This window comes from Trachemys scripta, chromosome 9 (assembly GCF_013100865.1).
Source record: "Trachemys scripta elegans isolate TJP31775 chromosome 9, CAS_Tse_1.0, whole genome shotgun sequence".
Lineage (NCBI taxonomy): Eukaryota > Metazoa > Chordata > Testudines > Emydidae > Trachemys > Trachemys scripta.
In genome coordinates, this window is record NC_048306.1 from 80,306,914 (window position 1) to 80,326,454 (window position 19,541).

The following is a 19,541-nucleotide window of genomic DNA, read 5'->3' on the forward strand; positions in this document are numbered from 1 at the left end:
TATTATTGAGCTATATGCCCAAAGACCCTGGACACAACAGCTTTTCCAATCCACGGAAAACTCTATGGTCGCTGCTCCCTATATACCCCAACATAACGAGGGTCATCATGGCATGAACCCTTCCCCCTGCCATTTCATGCTAGGGGAAAATAAGGAGAACCATAACTACATGTACATTGACCTGTGATAACTAGAGGATCAGCCACCAAGCACAATGCACTACCTGTTTTGCCACATGAATAAAACATAGTAATATGTTTTTAATATGTAAAACTTTATGTTTGTTGTTTAGTTGTTTTTTTATAAGTTTGGGTTATCCCCTCAGACTGCTGCTAATTTTTTCTTAGCTTGTGTATTTTTACTTTAACTTTGTTTCCCTTTTTTTGCACACAATAAAGTTCTATTTTTTGAAACACAGAGTACCTTTATTAGTTTACCTTACCTTAGTTCCTCCTGTTCCACTGACACATTGGGCAGGCCAGTTCCTCCACTGATTACGGTCACTCACTAATTGTGATACTTCTTTCTAGGTGATGCCAGTGCATTTGTTGTTCTCTGTCAGTGTCTTCTGCCAGCTTTTCCTTGGCCTTCCTCACTTTCTCTTTCCTTCATTGTAGGGTGACCACATTTCCCAAAGAGAAAACGTGACACCCTCAGCTGCTCGCCCAAGCCCTCCCCCCTGCAAGACTTGGGGGGGGCCGCAGGAGGCTGTCGGCCTGTCACTGGAACACTGCCGTGCCTCCCCCCCGCCACTGGAACACTGCATCCCCTCCCCAGCTTGTCCTCTCCACTGGGGGAGGAGGGGCTGGCATCTTTGCTTGCCCCTCCCCCCCCCCCACGTTCCTCCACACTGCACCCCACTTTTTTGACAAAAGTGGGCATTTGTCCCATTTGCTCTTGCCAACTGATCAAGTCAACAAAAGCAAACAGGACAAATGCCTCCTTTTGGGGGAAAAAAAAAGTCAGGATGACCGGGACAGGACTTAAAAAAGGGACTGTCCCAGCCAAAATGGGACATATGGTCACCCTACTTCATTGTGTACCCAATTCCATGCTTACTTAGCATATCTCCTATCTTTCATATGGTGTACATGTCCCAAACACCTGAGCCTTCTTTCTTTGATGATATTTTTTAACATGTCTCCTGCTCTGTCAGCTCCCGTATGCTTGCATTTGTTATTTCATCTTTCCACATGTGTTTATACCATGTATAAATGCCACTTTACAAAATTCATAATAGGCGTCAATAGCCCACCCCTATTTAAACCCTATACACACGAACAGGGGCAGCTCCAGGAACCAGTGCACCAAGCGCGTGCCTGGGGTGGCAAGCTGCGGGGGACAGCCTGCTGATCGCCGTGGTTTGGCAGCAATTCGATGGCAGGTACGCTGAAGGCGCGGGACCGGAGGACCTCCCACTGGCATGCCGCCGAATCCGCATTACCAGCAGACCTCCCGCAGGCATGCTGCCGAATCTGTGTTACCAGCGGACCTCCCGCAGGCATGACGCCGAAGGCTGCCTCACTGCCGTGCTTGGGGTGGCAAAATACATAGAGCTGCCCCTGCACACGAAGGCACACCAAAGTATTACTCAACACTACTGTGATTAATAGTTAAAATTGTCTTTTAAGGCCTCCCTCAGTTGGCTCTTTTAGTAGCCTTTGTATCTGGCTGTTCAAATTCAGCAGACAGTCAGTCTACTTTACCCCTCCACCCTGCCAGTAGCCCTTCCCTCTTCACCTCACAGATATTACATAGTACACAACATGCAACTATAACATTAGGAATGTCAAGAATCAGAGGGGTAGCCGTGTTAGTCTGGATCTGTAAAAAGCGACAAAGAGTCCTGTGGCACCTTATAGACTAACAGACGTATTGGAGCATAAGCTTTCGTGGGTGAATACCCACGCATGTGTCTGATGAAATGGGTATTCACCCACGAAAGCTTATGCTCCAATACGTCTGTTAGTTTATAAAGTGCCACAGGTGCCACAGGACTCTTTGTCGCTTTTAACATTAGGAATGTTTGCCTCACTGACACCTAGTCATTAAACATCACCAGCAAACTTTTAGTCTACCAAAAGCACAGTCACCTGTTGTTGAATCTTTCCTTGGTGCAGGGAAGGCAGCCAGTGTACAGTTTCATGAACAAGGGGTAGGGTGGGTCCTCCAGAATCACTCTTGGCATTTCAACATCACCAATGGGATTGCACTGGTAAGGGAAGAATGTCGCTGTTTGCAGCTTTTGGAAAAGTCCTGCGTTCTTTAAAGACACAAGCATCATGCATCTTCCCTGACTAGCCCACACTGATGTCAGTGAATCATCCCTGCTGATCCACTAGCACTTGCATAACCCAGTAACAGTATCCCTTTCCCTTTATGTACTCACTGCCAAAATGGGATGGTGGCAGAATAGGGATGTGCGTCCTGTCTATTACCTCACCACAGTTCTAGGGTGACCAGACAGCAAGTGTGAAAAATCGGGATGGGGGTGGGGGGTAATAAGAGCTTATATAAGAAAAAGACCCCAAAATCAGGACTGTCCCTATAAAATCAGGACATCTGGTCACCCTACCACAGTTCAGGAAGCCTGTTGCTTCAAATCCTTCTATTTGCTGCAGATTGCTGAGGGTCAGAGTCCTGTGCAGCAGGATATGCTTAATGTAGGGTTAACATATTTCAACAATCAAAAAAGAGGACACGGGGTGCTGCCCTAGCCCCGCCCCAGCCCCGCCCCCTCCCACTTCCCGCCCCCCTCAGAATTCCCCTACCCCCTACCTGTCCTTCCCCACCCTAACTTCCCCCAGGACCCACCCCCTATCTAAGTCTCCCTGCTCCCTGTCCCCTGACTGCCCCAACCACTCTCTACACCCCCTTCTCCCGACAGCCCGCCCAGAACCCCCGACCAATCTAACCCCCCCGTTCCCTGTCCCTTACCTGCCCCAACCGCTCTCTATACCCCCTTCTCCTGACAGCCCCCCAGAACCCCCGACCAATCTAACCCCCCTGTTCCCTGTCCCTTACCTGCCCCAACTGCTCTCTACACCCCCTTCTCCTGACAGCCCCCCAGAACTCCCGACCAATCTAACTCCCCCTGTTCCCTGTCCCTTACCTGCCCCAACTCCTCTCTACACCCCCTTCTCCTGACAGCCCCCCCAGAATGCCCGACCAATCTAACCCCCCGTTCCCTGTCCCTTGCCTGCCCCCCCCCCACCAGGCCAAGGGAGAGCTGCGGGCTCTGCGTGCAGCCAAACAAATAAGGCGCTGCTCTGCAGGGGAGGAGGGAGCGGGGGAGGGGGAGGGACTCTGGCTGCTAGAGGCCCCAGTGGCTGCGAGCAGCTTTCAATCAGGCACAGCCGTCCAATCAGCTGCACCACACTCTGCATGAGGGGAAGGGGGAAATCCCGGACATTTCTACCTTATTAGAAATCCCTCCCCCCGGACGGGCATTTAAAGCTAAAAAAGCCGGACATATCCGGGGAAACCCAGACGGATGGTAACCCTACTTAATGGCCCCTGCACGCTTGGATGACAGTGGCCACCACTGTAGATTTGCCAACTCTGAACTGATTGCCCATTGACTGACCAATAGCAATCCACATGGCAAGCTTCCAGAGTGCAATCGCCACTTATGTCACCACTGTGAATGCAGCTCTCATTTAGTGTCCCTGTACTGGAGGGCTGGGGCAGGCTCAGCACACAGATCCAGGACCATGGCCTTTCACGTCCAAAAGTTCTGCAGCCACTGCTAGTCATCCCAAACCTCCATCACGATGCAATCCCACCAATCAATGCTCATTTCTTCGACCAGAAGCATCAATCCACCATGTGGAGTTGCTCTGTGAATGCCAGCAGCAACATGACATTTTTATTCACTGTGTCCATCAGCATCTAGTCGTCATTGTCAAATGTCTCTTCCTACTCTTCACCACACCATTTGCTGTCATAGTACACATTGAAGTTCCATGAATACAGGAGAATCGTGCATCCTGTATTAGCAATGGTCATGTGAATTGTGCTGAGCTCTGAAGGGTCCATACTTTGGTCAGAGAAATGGCGAAGACAGAAAAATGGCATGAAAAATTATGGGATGGAATAAGCCTAATGGGTTGGAGAAAGTGGCATTGTGGAAACTTGATCCCTAGTTCTCAGAAATCCCTGGACGAATTGCTGGTATCACACAGAGCACTGCAAAATGCAAAGCACTGCATTGTGCCGATGGTAGTGCAAGGCACTCTGGAATATCTACCCGTGGTGTACTGCATTTTCCATCAACACAACCACTCCTGGTGAAGACATGCAGCACCCATGCAAGCAGTCAAGTGTGTGTGCACCCACGTGATGTACAAAAGTGGGTGGCTGCATGCCAACGTAACTTACATTGGCCAAACTTTGCAGTGTAGATGCAGCCTTAAAGACTTGCTAAGGTGGGCTGCTGCACCCACTTACTCTCTGCTGCATGTGCATCAAAACTTACGAAAGGCTTGAGCTTTTCTTTGAAGCTCATTGATTGCACAGCAGCACAACAGGGTAGAGCACTGCAAGAGAAGAGCCAGAGAGAAATGACAAAGTGAGAAGCAGATCAGTGGGGGGAGTGAAGAAGGGTGAGAAGGCTAGACAACAGACCAGAGGGGGAAACAAAGGTAAAGGGGAAGGGACTGTGGACCCCAGGGCTAAAGAAGAGGGGTAATCAAGAGACGGGTAATGACTCTGTTACCAAAAATAAACTTCCTCTTACAATCTTTACTGACAGATCAGCAACTGAACATACAGGTCATGTTCTGTTTTCAGTTGCACTGGTATAAATCCAGAGGTTCTCCAGTGAAGGCAACATCATATTACTCTGGGTTTATGAACCCAGTGCAGCAACTGAGATCACTACTGTAATTTTTTATCTTGTGAAATAGCTTAGGCTCGCTAAGGTAAACAAAAACCATTGTTCAGAGCAGATGGAATGGCAGCTGGCAAAGAAGTGGAGTGGTAGCACGCAATCTACTAAATGTGCAAAAAGCTTCACTGCATGGTTCCAGAATTATTCTGATAGTTGTTGGGTGCACACGTTAATAAAATGAATGCATATTCATTAGGGACTATTATCCTCTTACTGAAAATGGGTAGATCATAATTGTACATCCATTCCTGTTAATGGCTTACTTCCAACATCTGGGATAGAAAAAGAGTTAAATGTCAGTTTGGTACTCTGCCCCTGTTGATCCCTAACAGTCCTCAGAAATCAGCTAAATTTTTTGCAGATGGGAGGAATCAAGCTTGCTCAAAGTATCATAGTTCCTTTCAGAATTATTAATATAAAATATTAACATTCTACAGAGAGACAATAAGCAGGCACCTATCCCAGCATACAGATAATTTCAGATTAAATATTATGCTGTAAGTAGACAAGGAGGTCTCCAAAAGTAGCACTACTCCCATTTAAAGATGAGAAAACTAGTGCACAGAGAGATTCAGGACAATTTATTGAGGAAAAGATTGCAACATTTCTCCCATTGGCTGATTTTCTTAAAAACAGTAGCTGCTTGAAGTCTCTCAAAGGGTTGGAATGTTAAGTATTTAAGAGTGTTAAAATGTTTCTAGTCCCTACTTGAGAATCACTTTTTCCACGATGCCCACAAGAAGTGAGTTAAAAATAAATAATACTTTTTATTTATGTATTTAAATTGTGGTGGTATCTACAGGCCCCATTGTACGAGGTGCTATACACACATCAAGCACAAAGACCGTTCATGCCACAGAGGCCAAATCTTTTTTTGAAAACAGCTTTATGGTGAACCAAAAGATATGCAATTACCTACATCGAACGTGTGATCTTATTAGTGTAACCCTTGTCCGCTTGTTCTTCCACCCGTCCCAATTGTTTGTTACGGAGTTTGTCAGGTCACTACTAAGTTGTAAACACTTCTATACATTTCAAATGTGATTTTTGTGTTGAATATTTGCACCTGATACAGATTCTGCACTTGGTAAAATAGCAAGATAGAAAGGCAAATGCCCTGGCTATGTTTACCAAATCTCTTTTTCAGAAGTGCTAGCATTCCCCCCCCCAAGCAATTTAGGTCAGCTTTCCATACATTATCGGAATGAAATGAACCCTATATAATTTTCTAGCATTAAGGCCTGATCCTGTAATGCTTATTCACATGAGTAATCTGATTGCCGTCAACGGGAAGGTTTGCATTGCCAGGTTCTGTATAGTTGTTTCAAATTGAAAATGTATAATATATGCTGTACTTTGTATAAGTAGGTTCTCTATAACATTTTAACTTCTAACTATAGTATAACTAATTCTTCACTGTAGCAAATTCCTTGTTAAATGTATAGGTGCCCATCATAAATAAGTGTGTCATCACATTTTATGCACACTACATGTATAAGTGTAACCATAAAGTTCATAGTAAAAGATTATTGTATCTGGATGGTCCTCATTCATGTATTAAAAAAATAACAAATAATTGTATATGTGGTAAACATGTAATTCCTGAATAGCTGCAAAAATAGTAACTGTGCTGTACATCAAACTGACATGGTAACTAGGTAACAAAGAGCAAAAGATAGTATGATATGATTCCCTTTTTTCACACTTCAACACTCTGCTTTCCGTGTCATGTTGTGTAGGCTCAGATATTTAGGACAGAAGCAAAGGCTGTCAAAGCATATACTTATTACTTAATTGTAGTATGCAGTGTGTGACTTCGATACAATTTAGAGGCACAGTAATTTTACTTACAGACGGTAAAAAGTCGTACTTCATGAAGCAATCTTCTAAATGATGATACCACAAACTCTGTGGTTTAATAAATAGCCAATTAAATCTAAACATTCACAGTTCCCACTGAAACACATACTCATTAGAGAGACAGTGCTTGTTAAGGAAAAAATGGCTTAAAGAAAATTTTTTTTGGGGGGGTGGGCGGGGGAAGCTCAGTCGAAATGTTTTGTTTTGACAAAATCAAACTGATATATTATCTTATAGATCAAGGGTGGGCAAACTTTTTGGTCCAAGGGCCACATATGGGTATAGAAATTGTATGGCGGGCCATGAATGCTCATGGGGTTAGGGTGCAGGAGGGGGTGAGAGCTCTGGGGTAGGGCCAGAAAAGAGGAGTTCAGGGTGTGGGTGGGGGTTCTGGGCTGGGGCAGGGTGCGGGGGGAGTGAGGGCTCTGAGGTGGAGCTGGAGATAAGAGGTTTGGGGTGTAGGAGGGTGCTCCAGGCTGGGACTGAGGGGTTCGGAGGGCTGGAGGGGGATCAGGGCTGGGGAAGAGGATTGGGGTGTGGGCGGGAGTCAGGGATGCAGGCTCCAGGTGGTGCTTACCTCAAGCAGCTCCTGGAAGCAGCGGCATGTCCCCTTTCCGGCTCCTACATGGCGGCGTGGCCAGGCGGCTCTGCGTGCTGCCCCATCTGCAGGCGCCGCCTGGCTGCCCCTAACGTGTGGAGCCCCCTGGCTGGTTCCAGGAGCCATGGCACACACGCGCACGCATGGAGCGGTCCCCGACCCCGCTTCCCAGCTGAAGCGCGGCAGCGGGGCAAGCCAGAGACCCCGCTCCCTAGCAGGAGCTCGAGGGCTGGATTAAATCAGCTGGCGGGCTGGATGTGGCCCACGGGCTGTAGTTTGCCCACCCCAGTTATAGATGTTTATATTAGAATACAAAATTAAATAAAATTTGAAACAAAAAGTCATTTCAAAACAAAAAACTAAAAAGTTTTGTTCTGAAAATGTCAGAATTAGATGTTTCTACATTGCCAGAACCCTTTTTTTTTCTTTTTTTCCCCCCAAAATGAAATTCTGGTGAAATCTGAGTCGATTTCAGGAAGCATTTTAATTTTGCTGGACCTGTATATTCCCACAAAATATGGTTGCATCGAAGTTCTCTGACCAGCTCTATTTATTAGTCTTGAATCTTCCCTCATTGCCTTCAGCCCCCACTGCTCGAATCCCCCCAGCTCATTTTGAAGTTAGGCTTTGTATGTGTGTTACTCCTTTAAATGTTAGTGACATTTACAAATTCAGTCACAGTTGAGTTTACAGTTTTCCCCAAAGAAACACATGGCAAAGAGAGATAGAAAGCAGCCAAAAGGGGTGCAGAGAGGTGCATGGGGATTTGTTTTATTTAGCTGGTCAAAAATGTATGTAGTAATCCTGTAAGATTCCTGAACTGTTCTGCAACTAGCAGCAAACATCCCTACTGGAAAATTGTTCCAAGCATAAGAGGCAGCAGGGATGGAAGCACAAAAACGAGACTGGGAGACTGATACAAAGCGGCTGATCAGGCGGGAAGCTTGAATGGAGCAAGCAGAGTGCTGGGGCACATCCTCAGCTGGTGTAAATTGTCATATCTCCATTGACAGGCAGTGGAGCCATAACACTTGACACCAGCTGAGAATCTACCCCTGTGAGTGTGGAAACAGGAAGAAAGGAGAGCAGAGATGGAAGCAAGAGTACGGTTGTGCAGTCCTGAAAGCCAGATTCAGAAACTTGAACTTGAGGGGTGGTTTAAGAAGAAGCAAGGCCTGTTGGATGTTTATGGAGAAGGAGCTATGGCGATTGCTAGGAGATAGGGAGATGAAACCTATCCATCCTTGACAAAAGTTTTCAACTGAGCTCAGTATGGGGATTGCTTTAGTTTCAGGCCATTTTCAAACGGATTTAGCCATCAGCAGTGTGCTCTTCTTAAGACATTTCATCCTCCTCTACATTAGATGGAAGAACACCCTACCCTTCTGTGACACACCTCTTTAAGAAATGAAAGCCACAGACTTTCTGTGATTCACTGGACAATTAAATTTAGACAAGCACATCTCATTACAGAGATTGGCCATTAAAAAAATCATCATCAAGAGATTACCTGAGGAAAAGTATCATAATTATAATGTGTATAAATTAAACAAAATCCTTAACAGTAACAAATGATTTTATTCTTTCTAGGGACATGGGTCACATTTGGAGGTCAAATTTCAGATGACGTAAGTAATGTTTGGTTAAAGTAAAACTCATAAAATGGAATAAATGTTTTGTACAAGTCAAGTCAGAGCTAGCAGAATAAGCGGAGTCTATTTCTGTAACAGGAAATGACAGAGAATTATCATACACAGGAATAGAAAGTTTGCACTTCTGCTACGTTTCACAAAGTCTTAGTGATTATGACATTTCCAAAGGTTAAATTTAATAAAAAAAAACACCTTTCCATTAAAAAAATATTCCAAACAGCTATGAAAAAAAGGATCAGCATTTACCACTGACAGTTGTAATGAGAATCTGATTGTTCCCACAGTAGAAGTATGAACTTTTTTTTTTTTTTTGGCATAACGTAAGTAATCCAGTACAGTCATAAATATAGGCACAGTGTCAGCTTATAATGAGGTGCTGGATGATTTTTGACATAAAAAGTATAGATGAAATAACTGAAAATATCTTTGGGCTTTGCACTGACAACACTGACTCTTGGCCGTAACTGATGGTTCTGAGTCTCTTCTAATAACCCTTTGAAGGTGCTGCGTAACTCATGTATTTTACTAAGCTTTGGGAACTTCATGGACATTAGTCACCCATAACAAAAACTTGCAGCAGCCTCACTTGAAACACCAGGAGAGAGAAAGTGGAAATAACTTTTGCGGAAGGAGAGAGGTATTGTGTGTTAAGATGTAGAGGATTTTTTAAAATAGAGACAAACCATTTTATCTTACAAATGGTATGTAAGGGAATGATGAAAATATACAATAGCATAACAAAGGGGATTCTTCTTTATATTGCAGCATTGTAAACACAGAGGGTAAAAACCTGGCCCCATTAAAATCAATAGCAAAAATCCCATTGACTTCAGAGGGCCAGAGTTTCAACCTGAGCAGCTATTTGTAGGATCAGGCCTTTAGTTATCACTGATATTGATCATTTAAAAACTCCTAATGACTTCTGGTGTTTTTCTTTTCATACCCAGTCCATCAGCTAAAACTAGAGTTGAGCCCAAACCAAAATCCAAGATCTGAACTTCTGCCCTTCCTCTCCCAAACTTTGGGAAAGTTCAGATCTGAACTCTGCAACTCAGGTCCATCTCTAGTTAAACAGCAAATCTAAGTAAAACAATTTGAATAATTGGTGCTTTCAGTTTTATAGAGTTCCTGCCTTGGAATTCTGTGATTCAGTCAGTCTAATCTTCGACATTAAGTCAGAGGACAAGGCGCTGAACTCATCCCTCGTTGAAGTGCATTGACTTCAGTAGAATTACCCCAGGATATATCTGGCCTAATAAGTCTTGTACTCTCACCTATCTAAACATGGTCATTTTAAAACATTTTAATAAAGAAAAAAACTGTTTCAAAATACTGATGCAACATTGGTTCAGGTCTGTCCCAGGTTGGTACAACCCAAAGTTGTTATCTGATAGCTTCTCAGTGGCCATTGTGAAGTGGGTTGGTGATCTTGGTACCTTTTTTAAATGGCACATGTCCATGTCAGTCACCACTACATTTGAAACTAATTTGCATTCTACCAAGGACTGAATGAGCCATGGACTGAACTCCTCTGTCATCCCTAAAGGCACTCCTTCTGAGTGGGAGTTGTCATATTGGCAGGACCATATGGAGAAGCTCACATTGCTGTGATCTGGCTGGCGGATCAATAGAAGACTTCAGTCTCCAAGGCTGTCAACCCAGCATATTTCATAAGTGATAAATTCACTAAAAATAAACCTAAATGGAAAACCTCTCTTCAATAAATGTTAGGAATCATATAGAGTTGAATGGAAAACGATGGGGTTTTTAGTGTCCTATGAAGTTTATTGGAGAATTAAATCTCTGTTATTTTATAGGAAGATTAAAAAACTTAAGAACTATATCCTTTCTATATTACATTCCATAGAGTTACAGATTAATATCTATAGGGCCCTATTACATTTCTATTGGTTTCATTTCTATTAACTGTAAAAGGACTTTTCCTTCAGGAGAGAAATATCCCTTAACATAGGTAAAAGGGATGTTGATATAAATCTATATTCTGGCTCTTCTCGCACTAATGCACAGACATGACGTGCATATTACTCTGGCTTGTAGCAGCTGCATGGGACTAGGTCAGGTCATTATGTCTAACACAAATGGGCCATGTCCTTATTTCCTAAGCTAGATAATGATAATGGCATAGAGTCCTCCCTACAAAGCATCATCTCAGAAGGTTTGTGGGCCAGCCAGAACTAAAGTGGACTGGGGTTCTGTTGTGATTACTGAGCCAACAGATTTACCCTAAATTCAACTGTGAAAAGTATGGGAAAGTTCATAAGATGTCACAATAGCCTATGACTTTTTGCCTGCCTGAGAATTAACCGTGCAAAATAGGTGAAGTTTTTTCCATAAATGAATGCTATGAACAGGTGCCAGAAAATTAGGCAGAAAAATTGAATTAGCCCAAAGAAAAATGGCCTATTGACCATAGTCCAGGACTATGGTGAGATCATACCTGGTAAACAACAAAATGTGGGAATGAAGTCACATATGCCAAGTTTGGCTTTATGGAAATGAATTTAATTTTACTCCTTTTGGGAGGTCTTAAAAAGAGACACTGGGAAAAAAAGAAGAATCTTCTTCCCCCCAGCGCATCCCCCAACCTGCCAGCATTGCAACTCATCTCAGCCCCTTCAATCTCAAGTCGTGAGAAGCAGACCAGGCCAAGGGACTTTCTTCCCGAGAGGAAAGCAGGCTGGTGGTGGTCTTGTTTAAGGAACTTTGTTTTCAACTGTGAGTGCTGAAAGTCAGCACACTATCCTGGAACCAACATGGCTAAGACAGCAACACTACATATCACATTATCATGACATCCAGTACTCAGTCCGGCAGTGAGGATATCTAATTGCCTGCACCACAGAGGCACAAAAGATCCTGTATTGTTTTCCCATCCCTTTTTGAGTTGCTTTTGCCACTGCCTTCCCTCCCCGTTTCTTCCTATTCTATCTCTCACGCTCTTGGCTTTTCATCGAATCCCGACATCAGCTATGCTGCATTCATCCAAGCCTCTCTTGTCTAAGAAGAAAGGATCCAAAGAGATGATGTCCTTGACCAGAACGTGAACCAGAGTCCAAGCAGCAGGTGTCGTGCTCAACTTGCCAGCCAAAGCATCCACTCCAGTGGTCCAGTATTCCAAAAACATCAACAGCCATATTTCCCCCATCTTTTCTATCCTGTCTCTCCTCCACCTTGTGTCTATGTTAAAAACAGGATAAATGAATACCCTTCACACATCAGGACTGTGTAAAATTAACTTTCTTTTTCATCAAAGGTTGTTAATAAAAATAAGAGACTGATATTTTAACTCCAAAAGGAGAGAGACTTTGATAGGGTCTAACTAAATTTGATTTGTATAATCACTAAACCACAGTTTTAATATAAATGCTGGTTTTAATTCCGTGCTCCTTTTTTGTATGTTTTAATCAATAAACTTTCATCTTGAATGAATGCTTTTGGGAGTTTGCCAAGTAACCGAGTAAAACCAAGGCCTTTGTAGAAAATAATCATGACCCTATTGCTGTTAAATGTTACAGTGAAAGATTTTATAAACACCTTTAACTCTGTAGGCCTTTGAGATCAATATCAGTTCTCCACCTGCCCCCAAAGTTTCAGGTGTGCATTTATGTGCAGGCCTAGCCAGACCTTGGGGCCTATTTGGTGTGTGTGGAAGAGTGCAGTGCAGTGCTGCATACAACTCCCACCATCATTTCCCATCAAGCAATAGCAATGACCCCAAGAGGACCAGTATTTCCCCTCTGCAAAGTGTGTGATTCGTGATTTCCCTCAATCTAGGGATCAGAGTCCAAAGGGCACTCCTAAACCTGGTCTCCAACATGCTGACTTGTGCATGAGCTTATCTTTACAGGCAGGAAAAGTTGCCATTGATTTCAATAGGATTATTCAGGTGCATGAAGTTATTTGTGCAGAGTTGGGACTGTGATTGCAGCTCTCTACCCATCAAGTTTTCATCTGAAACTCCAGATTTTTAAAACATTGTTAGTGGTGTGTTTGGTGTCAGATTGGAACTAACATTGTGGCAGGTTTGAGTCTGTTTTGAATAAGTTAAGAAAAAATACCCAGTCTTGAAATGTCCTGCTGTCCCAAGACTTCTACTCTGCTCCATTTGTGATTCTAATTTTTCAGTGCTTAGGAATTCATCCTGAGTCTCTGAAGTTTGTTCTTCTGGGAGCACATTTTCTGATTCTTGATTAAAAAAACCAAATCAAGTTATATTGTATATAGAACCTGATACAGTATGTATCATTTAAATATTTTATATATTGTAGCCTCAGTTCAGGACACACTGAAATGGTAGATATGTCTTACTTCCTCTCATATTCTGATGCATGGGTGGACAGGAATATATGGCTAATATTTCCAGAAGGTGAGTAGTGATTTTGGGGGGCCCAACCTGAGACTCCATACAGTATGAGAGGAGCTCAGCACTTTCTGAAAATCCGGCCTTTTTAAGGTGTCACAAGCGGGGCACCGAAAATCGAGGCACCCAAAATCACTAGTCACTTTTAAAAGTCTTGTCCATGTGTTCTTTGGGGATCCGATCATAATCACACTGACTTCTGGGGAGTACACTCCATCTGTGACATGAAATTAAATTTCTAGGAGAGGGGTGCCTCTAGGAGCTGAAGAAATTTGATTCCTTCTGACATGGGGCAGCTCTGTTAACTGGACCACAGAGCCAGCCCACTTGACATTTCACCATCCATTTTGATCAAAAACTAATTGACCATATAACCAACTGGGGCTGGCTGTGGTTGTGTAAACTACTTGCATTAAAACAATTGTTTTCCTTTAGAAAACTGGGAGGGTCTGAACTGCTGGTTCCTTTCCATCTCTCTTTTTTGTTGGCCAGGGCTCTGTGCTTGGTTGCAGCTGCTCTCCATTGAAGCACTTGGTGCTTTCAGAGGAGTGCAGCAGTGATTTGGAAATGCAATGCTGTATTTTAATAGTCTGTTAAAATTATCATCAAAATAAAACAGTGCACAATCAATTCACCGCTGCAGTGCTGCCATTCACTTCAACTGGAAAGCAGCCGAAACCAAGCAATTACCTTAAAATCAGTCCACAGTTTGTCTTCCAATCTCCTGCACAAAGAGCAACAGAATAGCACAGACATGTGCAAAAGTCAAACGTGCTCCTAAGTCTCCCTTATTTACTAATTGTAGGTCCAGGCAATGTTGCAAGCAGCTATAGTTCATCTCACACCACCATATTCTGTCTCCTTTGGGAACTGCAAAATGTACATCAAAGTCCAATGTCAGCTGCAAAAACAGCACGGTGTATTTTGCAGAGAGAAAACTGTTACTTCAGATGTGTTGTACAAACATGTCCGCCACACAAACAGCATGGACCATAGCTGCTGTTATTGCTTTGTGCGCTAATAGGAAGAACAGGGCTATACAATTCCTCTTAACTAGAACCAGCAAGGAGTAACGTGACCTTCATAACAGCCTTTAGAATGGCTAAGCTTGTCAGCCAGCCCTAATGACTGAGGGAAAGGAAAGAACTAAGCAGGGCTTGTGGAATTGTTGTTTTTATTAGATAGATTTGCTGCAGTCTAGCTGTTGTTGAAAACACACACAATCGCCATGCTTAAGCAACATCATTGTGTTAGAAACCAACAATGGCAGTTTCATTCGGTGCTAAGTCTTCCTCACCTAGATACTGTATTGCAGCATATCCAGGGGTAATTCTCTGCTCAGTATATATTGGTAACGACTATAAATGCCCGTGGGAAATTCTCCTCTCAGGTGTAATTTCTACCCCTCCTCCACACATATTGGGGTTCTAGATGGAGTTCGACCCAGGTGCTTCTGGGGTAACTGTGCAAGAGACCCTTTAGTAGGGAATGCAGCAGCACAGCAGCTCAGCAGCCTGTAGGGAAGGATTCTTTCCCCCCACTTCCCTGCAGAGAATCTGAGCACACATGCCGAGTACTCGGGGTGAATGCTGACTGCCACTCCCTCAGTAACACTGCTGAAAATCCAGGGAAACTTCACTGTCTTCAGTGGAATTATGCTGGATTTAAACCTGTGAAACTGAGAACAGAATTTAGCCCTATGCTTTTTGCCTGTAACAACTTATGTTGGTTTAAGAGCAGTGCCCAGGCACAATGGCACAATTTAAGGACACAGCCTTAAATCAGCCTCAATTCCATTGGTTTTTGTTATGTGCTGCACTGCATACCCCTCTCCCAAGACACAGATGAGGCCCTAACATACCATAGCCACTATTAGGAACACTTCCCACTTAGTCCTGAGTGCAAGTCAAGGTGTTAAGACTGTTCCATAAAGTCCTATTTGGTTAATGTCCCAGTTACCTGAGACTGCCTCTCCACTCATGTGCTTCTGTCACTTTTGAAATCAGCTGAGATGCTCCTTCTGCCCCTAGATTTGAATATCTGCGGGATGGAGTCAGGGCACAGCGGATGGTAGGCCTTTGGCTCTGGAACTTGCTTCCCATACTGCCTTCTGGCCTTCTTTTGTCTGAATGCGATATGGGGAACTCTGGGGTTGCATCCTGGTTTCTACATGAGTCAGTAAATTCTATTACATTTGTACATGCACTGAGTGACTATGACTAAAGCACTATATAGCTAAAAATAAATAAATACATTCGGAGATGTATCTGACCTTCGGATAACAGGGTTTTAATTAACTCTGGTTCAGATAATCACGTTTTGACCATAATGACACAGGAAAAAGCTCCAAAACTGTCAATAAAGTGATCAAATATTTCCACAACTTTGCATATCTTGGAACAGATACATACATTCACTGCTCTACTCCTGGATGTGACATAGGGCCAAGATACACCAGCTACCCTAATTGGCATTGCTGGGTGTTGGGAGTTACAGTGAACCTGTTGTGTCAGATTGGCTTCCAAGGTCCTCAGCCCTACTCCTTGGGCCAGATGATGAGTAGCATGTCAGGCTTGCTGGGGATTGTTTCTGCAGCCACTTGACTAATCGTATGCCTCTGGCTTCCCTAAGGTTGCTGAACAGCTAATGACAATCGCTTATGAGAGTGGAGTAAATCTGTTTGATACAGCGGAGGTGTACGCAGCTGGAAAGTAAGTGTATGTGTGGCTCAAGGTGTTGGAGTGTTTTACCAAGCCAAGTTTCACTTTGTTTAACTTCCTATTTATTCACTGCCAACCTAACTCAGCCTTTAAACAAATGCAACCACAGAAGCGTATCCGGTTCTATTTTCAGTTACTCTGGTGTAAATCTGGAGTGACCCTATTGACTTTATATGGAGTTACTGCAGATCGGCACTAGTGTCATTTAAGGTATATTTTGACTCAGATGTAAATGTATACTGGGACGCACTGGAGTAGTGCACTAAGACTTCATAGGAGGATGATCTGCCTTGGATTTCGGGTGTTCCCAGTCTAGTTATGTGTTCAAACTCTAAATTAAACATCCTTGCGAACAAGAGCAAATCACCCAACATGGGGCCTTGCTTGGAGAGGTCTGATGTCCTACCACTTTGCCAATGTGAAAGATTGGCTTTAGATACAGATAAACCCTGATGTTACATATTTCCTTTTTATGAAATTGAGTTTGATCCCAAGTGCCTTTGTGCCCCCACCCTCTTAGGAGGTTATTGAACTTCACCCCAGTTTTATCTCACTAGAGGTTTTGGGTGTCCCCCAAGAACTTAGTAACATTGGAGTTTAGCTTTTACCCAGGTGTAGCGGGGTGATTACCTGCTCTGGTCCTGAAGGGCTTAAAACAGCCAGGAAGAGGGCTGTGGCAGGGAAAAGCTAGGCTGATTGGGGAAGTAGTCACAGCTGGGCCATGCCCCAATCAGGCCCAGCTGGTCCCTATAAAAGGCTGTGATCCAGAGGCCCAGAGGAAGTCTCTCTCTGTGTTCAGCAAGAGAAGGGCCTGGCTGCAGGGAGCTTAACTGAGTGCCTAGAGGTGGAGCAGGGCTGGGAAAAGGCCAAGGGAGCTGGGGAGCTCTGGCCTAGGAAAGCCCCAGGCTGCAGGTCTAGGGTAATGCCAAAGGGGCACTTGGGTTGCAGGAGGCAGCCCACAGGTAGGCAGAGGCAGCAGGTCTGAACCCCTTTGCCTGTGATGAGTGGCTGATACTGCAGTCTGCCCCAGTGAACGGGGGCTAAATGGAGACTGGGCAGTAGCCAAGACTGAGGCAAAGTGGGGATAGTGGGTAGGGGTTCCCCTGGGAGGAGGAGACCCAGAACTGTGGGGGTACTGCCAGGGGGCAACACCCCAGACAAAAGGGCACCAGAGTCCAGGGGACCCATGGGGGCCAGAGGACAGGCGGATCACCGGCCTGCAGAGGGCGCTCCGGAGCTGGAACGAACTAATTCCCGAGATGACCAGCAAGAGGCGCCGCAGGGGTGAGTCCACTCCTCTATACCAGGGTAACAAAGTGCCACAAACTCTGTGGAAAATCGGGGCTTTTCTTTCATAGTGCTTCATGTGAAATGTTTTTTCCTCTCCAGGTTGCAGAGTTCACTGGGTGATTTTAAGATCCAGCCATGCCGTACAATACAATGAGCATAGCTCAGGTTTGCAGACTTTGACAAGTCTTTCAGCAAACCTGGCCCAAGCACCTGATTTGGTGATTGGATGTGAAAATTTGGCACTCCCCTCCAGGTGAAACACTCACCATGTTGCTGGGGTGATTTCTGCTCTACTCCACACCCTAGCCTTGTCTAGGGTGATCAGACAGCAAGTGTGAAAAAGCAGGATGGGGGTGGGGGGTAATAGGAGCCTATACAAGAAAAAGACCCAAAAATCAGGACTGTCCCTATAAAATTGGGACATCTGGTCACCCTATCCTTGTCCTATAATGCCGCCTTAATAAACACCATTTTTCTAAAAAACAAATGCTGCTTATGTGGAACCTCATATTTCCTATGAGAGACTGGAACATCTGTGTTCTTCTTCCACCTCTCAGGCAGGCACCTATCCTCTTGCCAGGAATGTAGGGTACTTGGCTGCATTTTTCCCTGTTTCAACTTGAACAGGGAACAGAGAGGGCTCCATATGCAGGGCCACCTCCCAAAGAGTGCATTAATCACTTCCGCAAGGCCTACAGCCATGGCCATCTTTAAGCTAGGGGGAGAGGGGTGGGACTCTTTGTCCAGTTTCAGTTATATGTAGTTACATCAATGCCATTGTGTTGGCAAAGAAGAAAGTGGTCTCCTGCCAAGAACTTTTAAATCAAGTCCTGATTTTTTTAGTGGAAGATAATGGGCCAGACCCTCAGCTGGGTAAATCGTCCTAACTCCATTAATTTCTGTGCCAGTTTACACCAGCTGAGATTCCGGCTCAGTATCCACACTGAGAAAATAGAGAACCTATTTTTGGGGTCCCATTCTGGAAGGAGAGAACTGGATTAGGCTAACAAGTCTAAATGCATTGCTCGTATCTCACATGTAAGCTCCTCTGTGCATTTCACTATTGATGTCTGGACAAAAACATCCGGAATAAATAAAAAGTCAGCACACCTCTTAATGATGATTAGCACATGATGCTGACAGCATTGAAATCCTTATCCAAAATGTCAGGAAATGGCTTTTATGGAAGGGGGACTAAGGCTCTTAATGTCATGGTTTAATTAAAAGAAGAAAAAGATTCTATACAAATATTAATCACTCACTTTATTCATTTGGGCTAGACTGTGAGATCCCAGCCTGACCTGGGTAAGGGGCAGAGTGCAGTTCAGCTGCCCTAGCTGCAGACCAGGGGATGGATTGTGACTCTGAAAGTCATCGTTCATTACCTGGTCATCCCACTGACTCTGGGCGGGGAAGTAAAGTGCTGTTGCTCTGCAGATTACCTCCCTCTCCATGCCAGATTAGCTCCCGGGCCATCATTAGAGGAGGTGGAGACAAGTCTCTGCCCAGGTCCCGCCCTCTCACTGCAGAGGCTGTTCTCTTCCCTGACATCCCACATAGTCTGAGGAAGCAAGTGTTTTATGTCCCCTTACTCCCCTGCATCAGCGCAGTTAAACCGGTGTGACTTTCTTCTATAGACAAGTGCTAAGAGACCGGAAGCAGATACTTTAGCGAGAGGGCATTTTCCTGCATTCTCCACTTCAAATAAATCCTCAGTCTGTTCTCTTCCTTTATGGGCTCCCTGATTCTTGCAGAAAAACCAGCACTTAAAAGTGCTTTCATCCCCCTGGTTTGTGCTCAGTACATGCTCCCCTTCATTTCGCTCTATATTCAGCTCTGTTTCTTGCATGGACAAAATGACCTTGAACTGACTTTGCATACACACCCAAAATGTCGTGGGCCTGATCCTGGCCTCCATGAAGGCAGCTTTGCACCACTCAGCCTTAAAACTGACTAACTTTAAAAAGAACATAGCCCTACTTGCAGGGTTGTGTTTTGGATGAATATGCCCTGATGCACAATGGGGCTGAAGGAAGAAAACCCTAACATCAACACATGCTTCAAGGTGATACTGGCAATGTAGTCTGTGCTGGCCATTCTCCCATTTATGGGTAACAGGCCAACTTCCCTCCTCCACATCACCCTGTGT

At 44.4% G+C, this 19,541-nt stretch overlaps 1 protein-coding gene across 5 annotated transcripts in view; it reads left to right on the forward strand.

Moving 5' to 3' along the window:
- KCNAB1 (potassium voltage-gated channel subfamily A member regulatory beta subunit 1) overlaps positions 1-19,541 on the forward strand; it is a 239,956-nt gene that overhangs the window by 173,128 nt on the left and 47,287 nt on the right. For all 5 annotated transcript variants that reach the window (XR_004647220.1, XM_034782392.1, XM_034782393.1 and 2 more), the window contains 2 exons: positions 8,940-8,977; positions 16,014-16,093. Coding sequence is in view for 4 of the 5 variants with exons in the window: in XM_034782392.1 (XP_034638283.1) it covers positions 8,940-8,977; positions 16,014-16,093 (118 nt within the window). In the remaining variant the exon portion in view is untranslated. The remainder of the gene's footprint in view (positions 1-8,939; positions 8,978-16,013; positions 16,094-19,541) is intronic.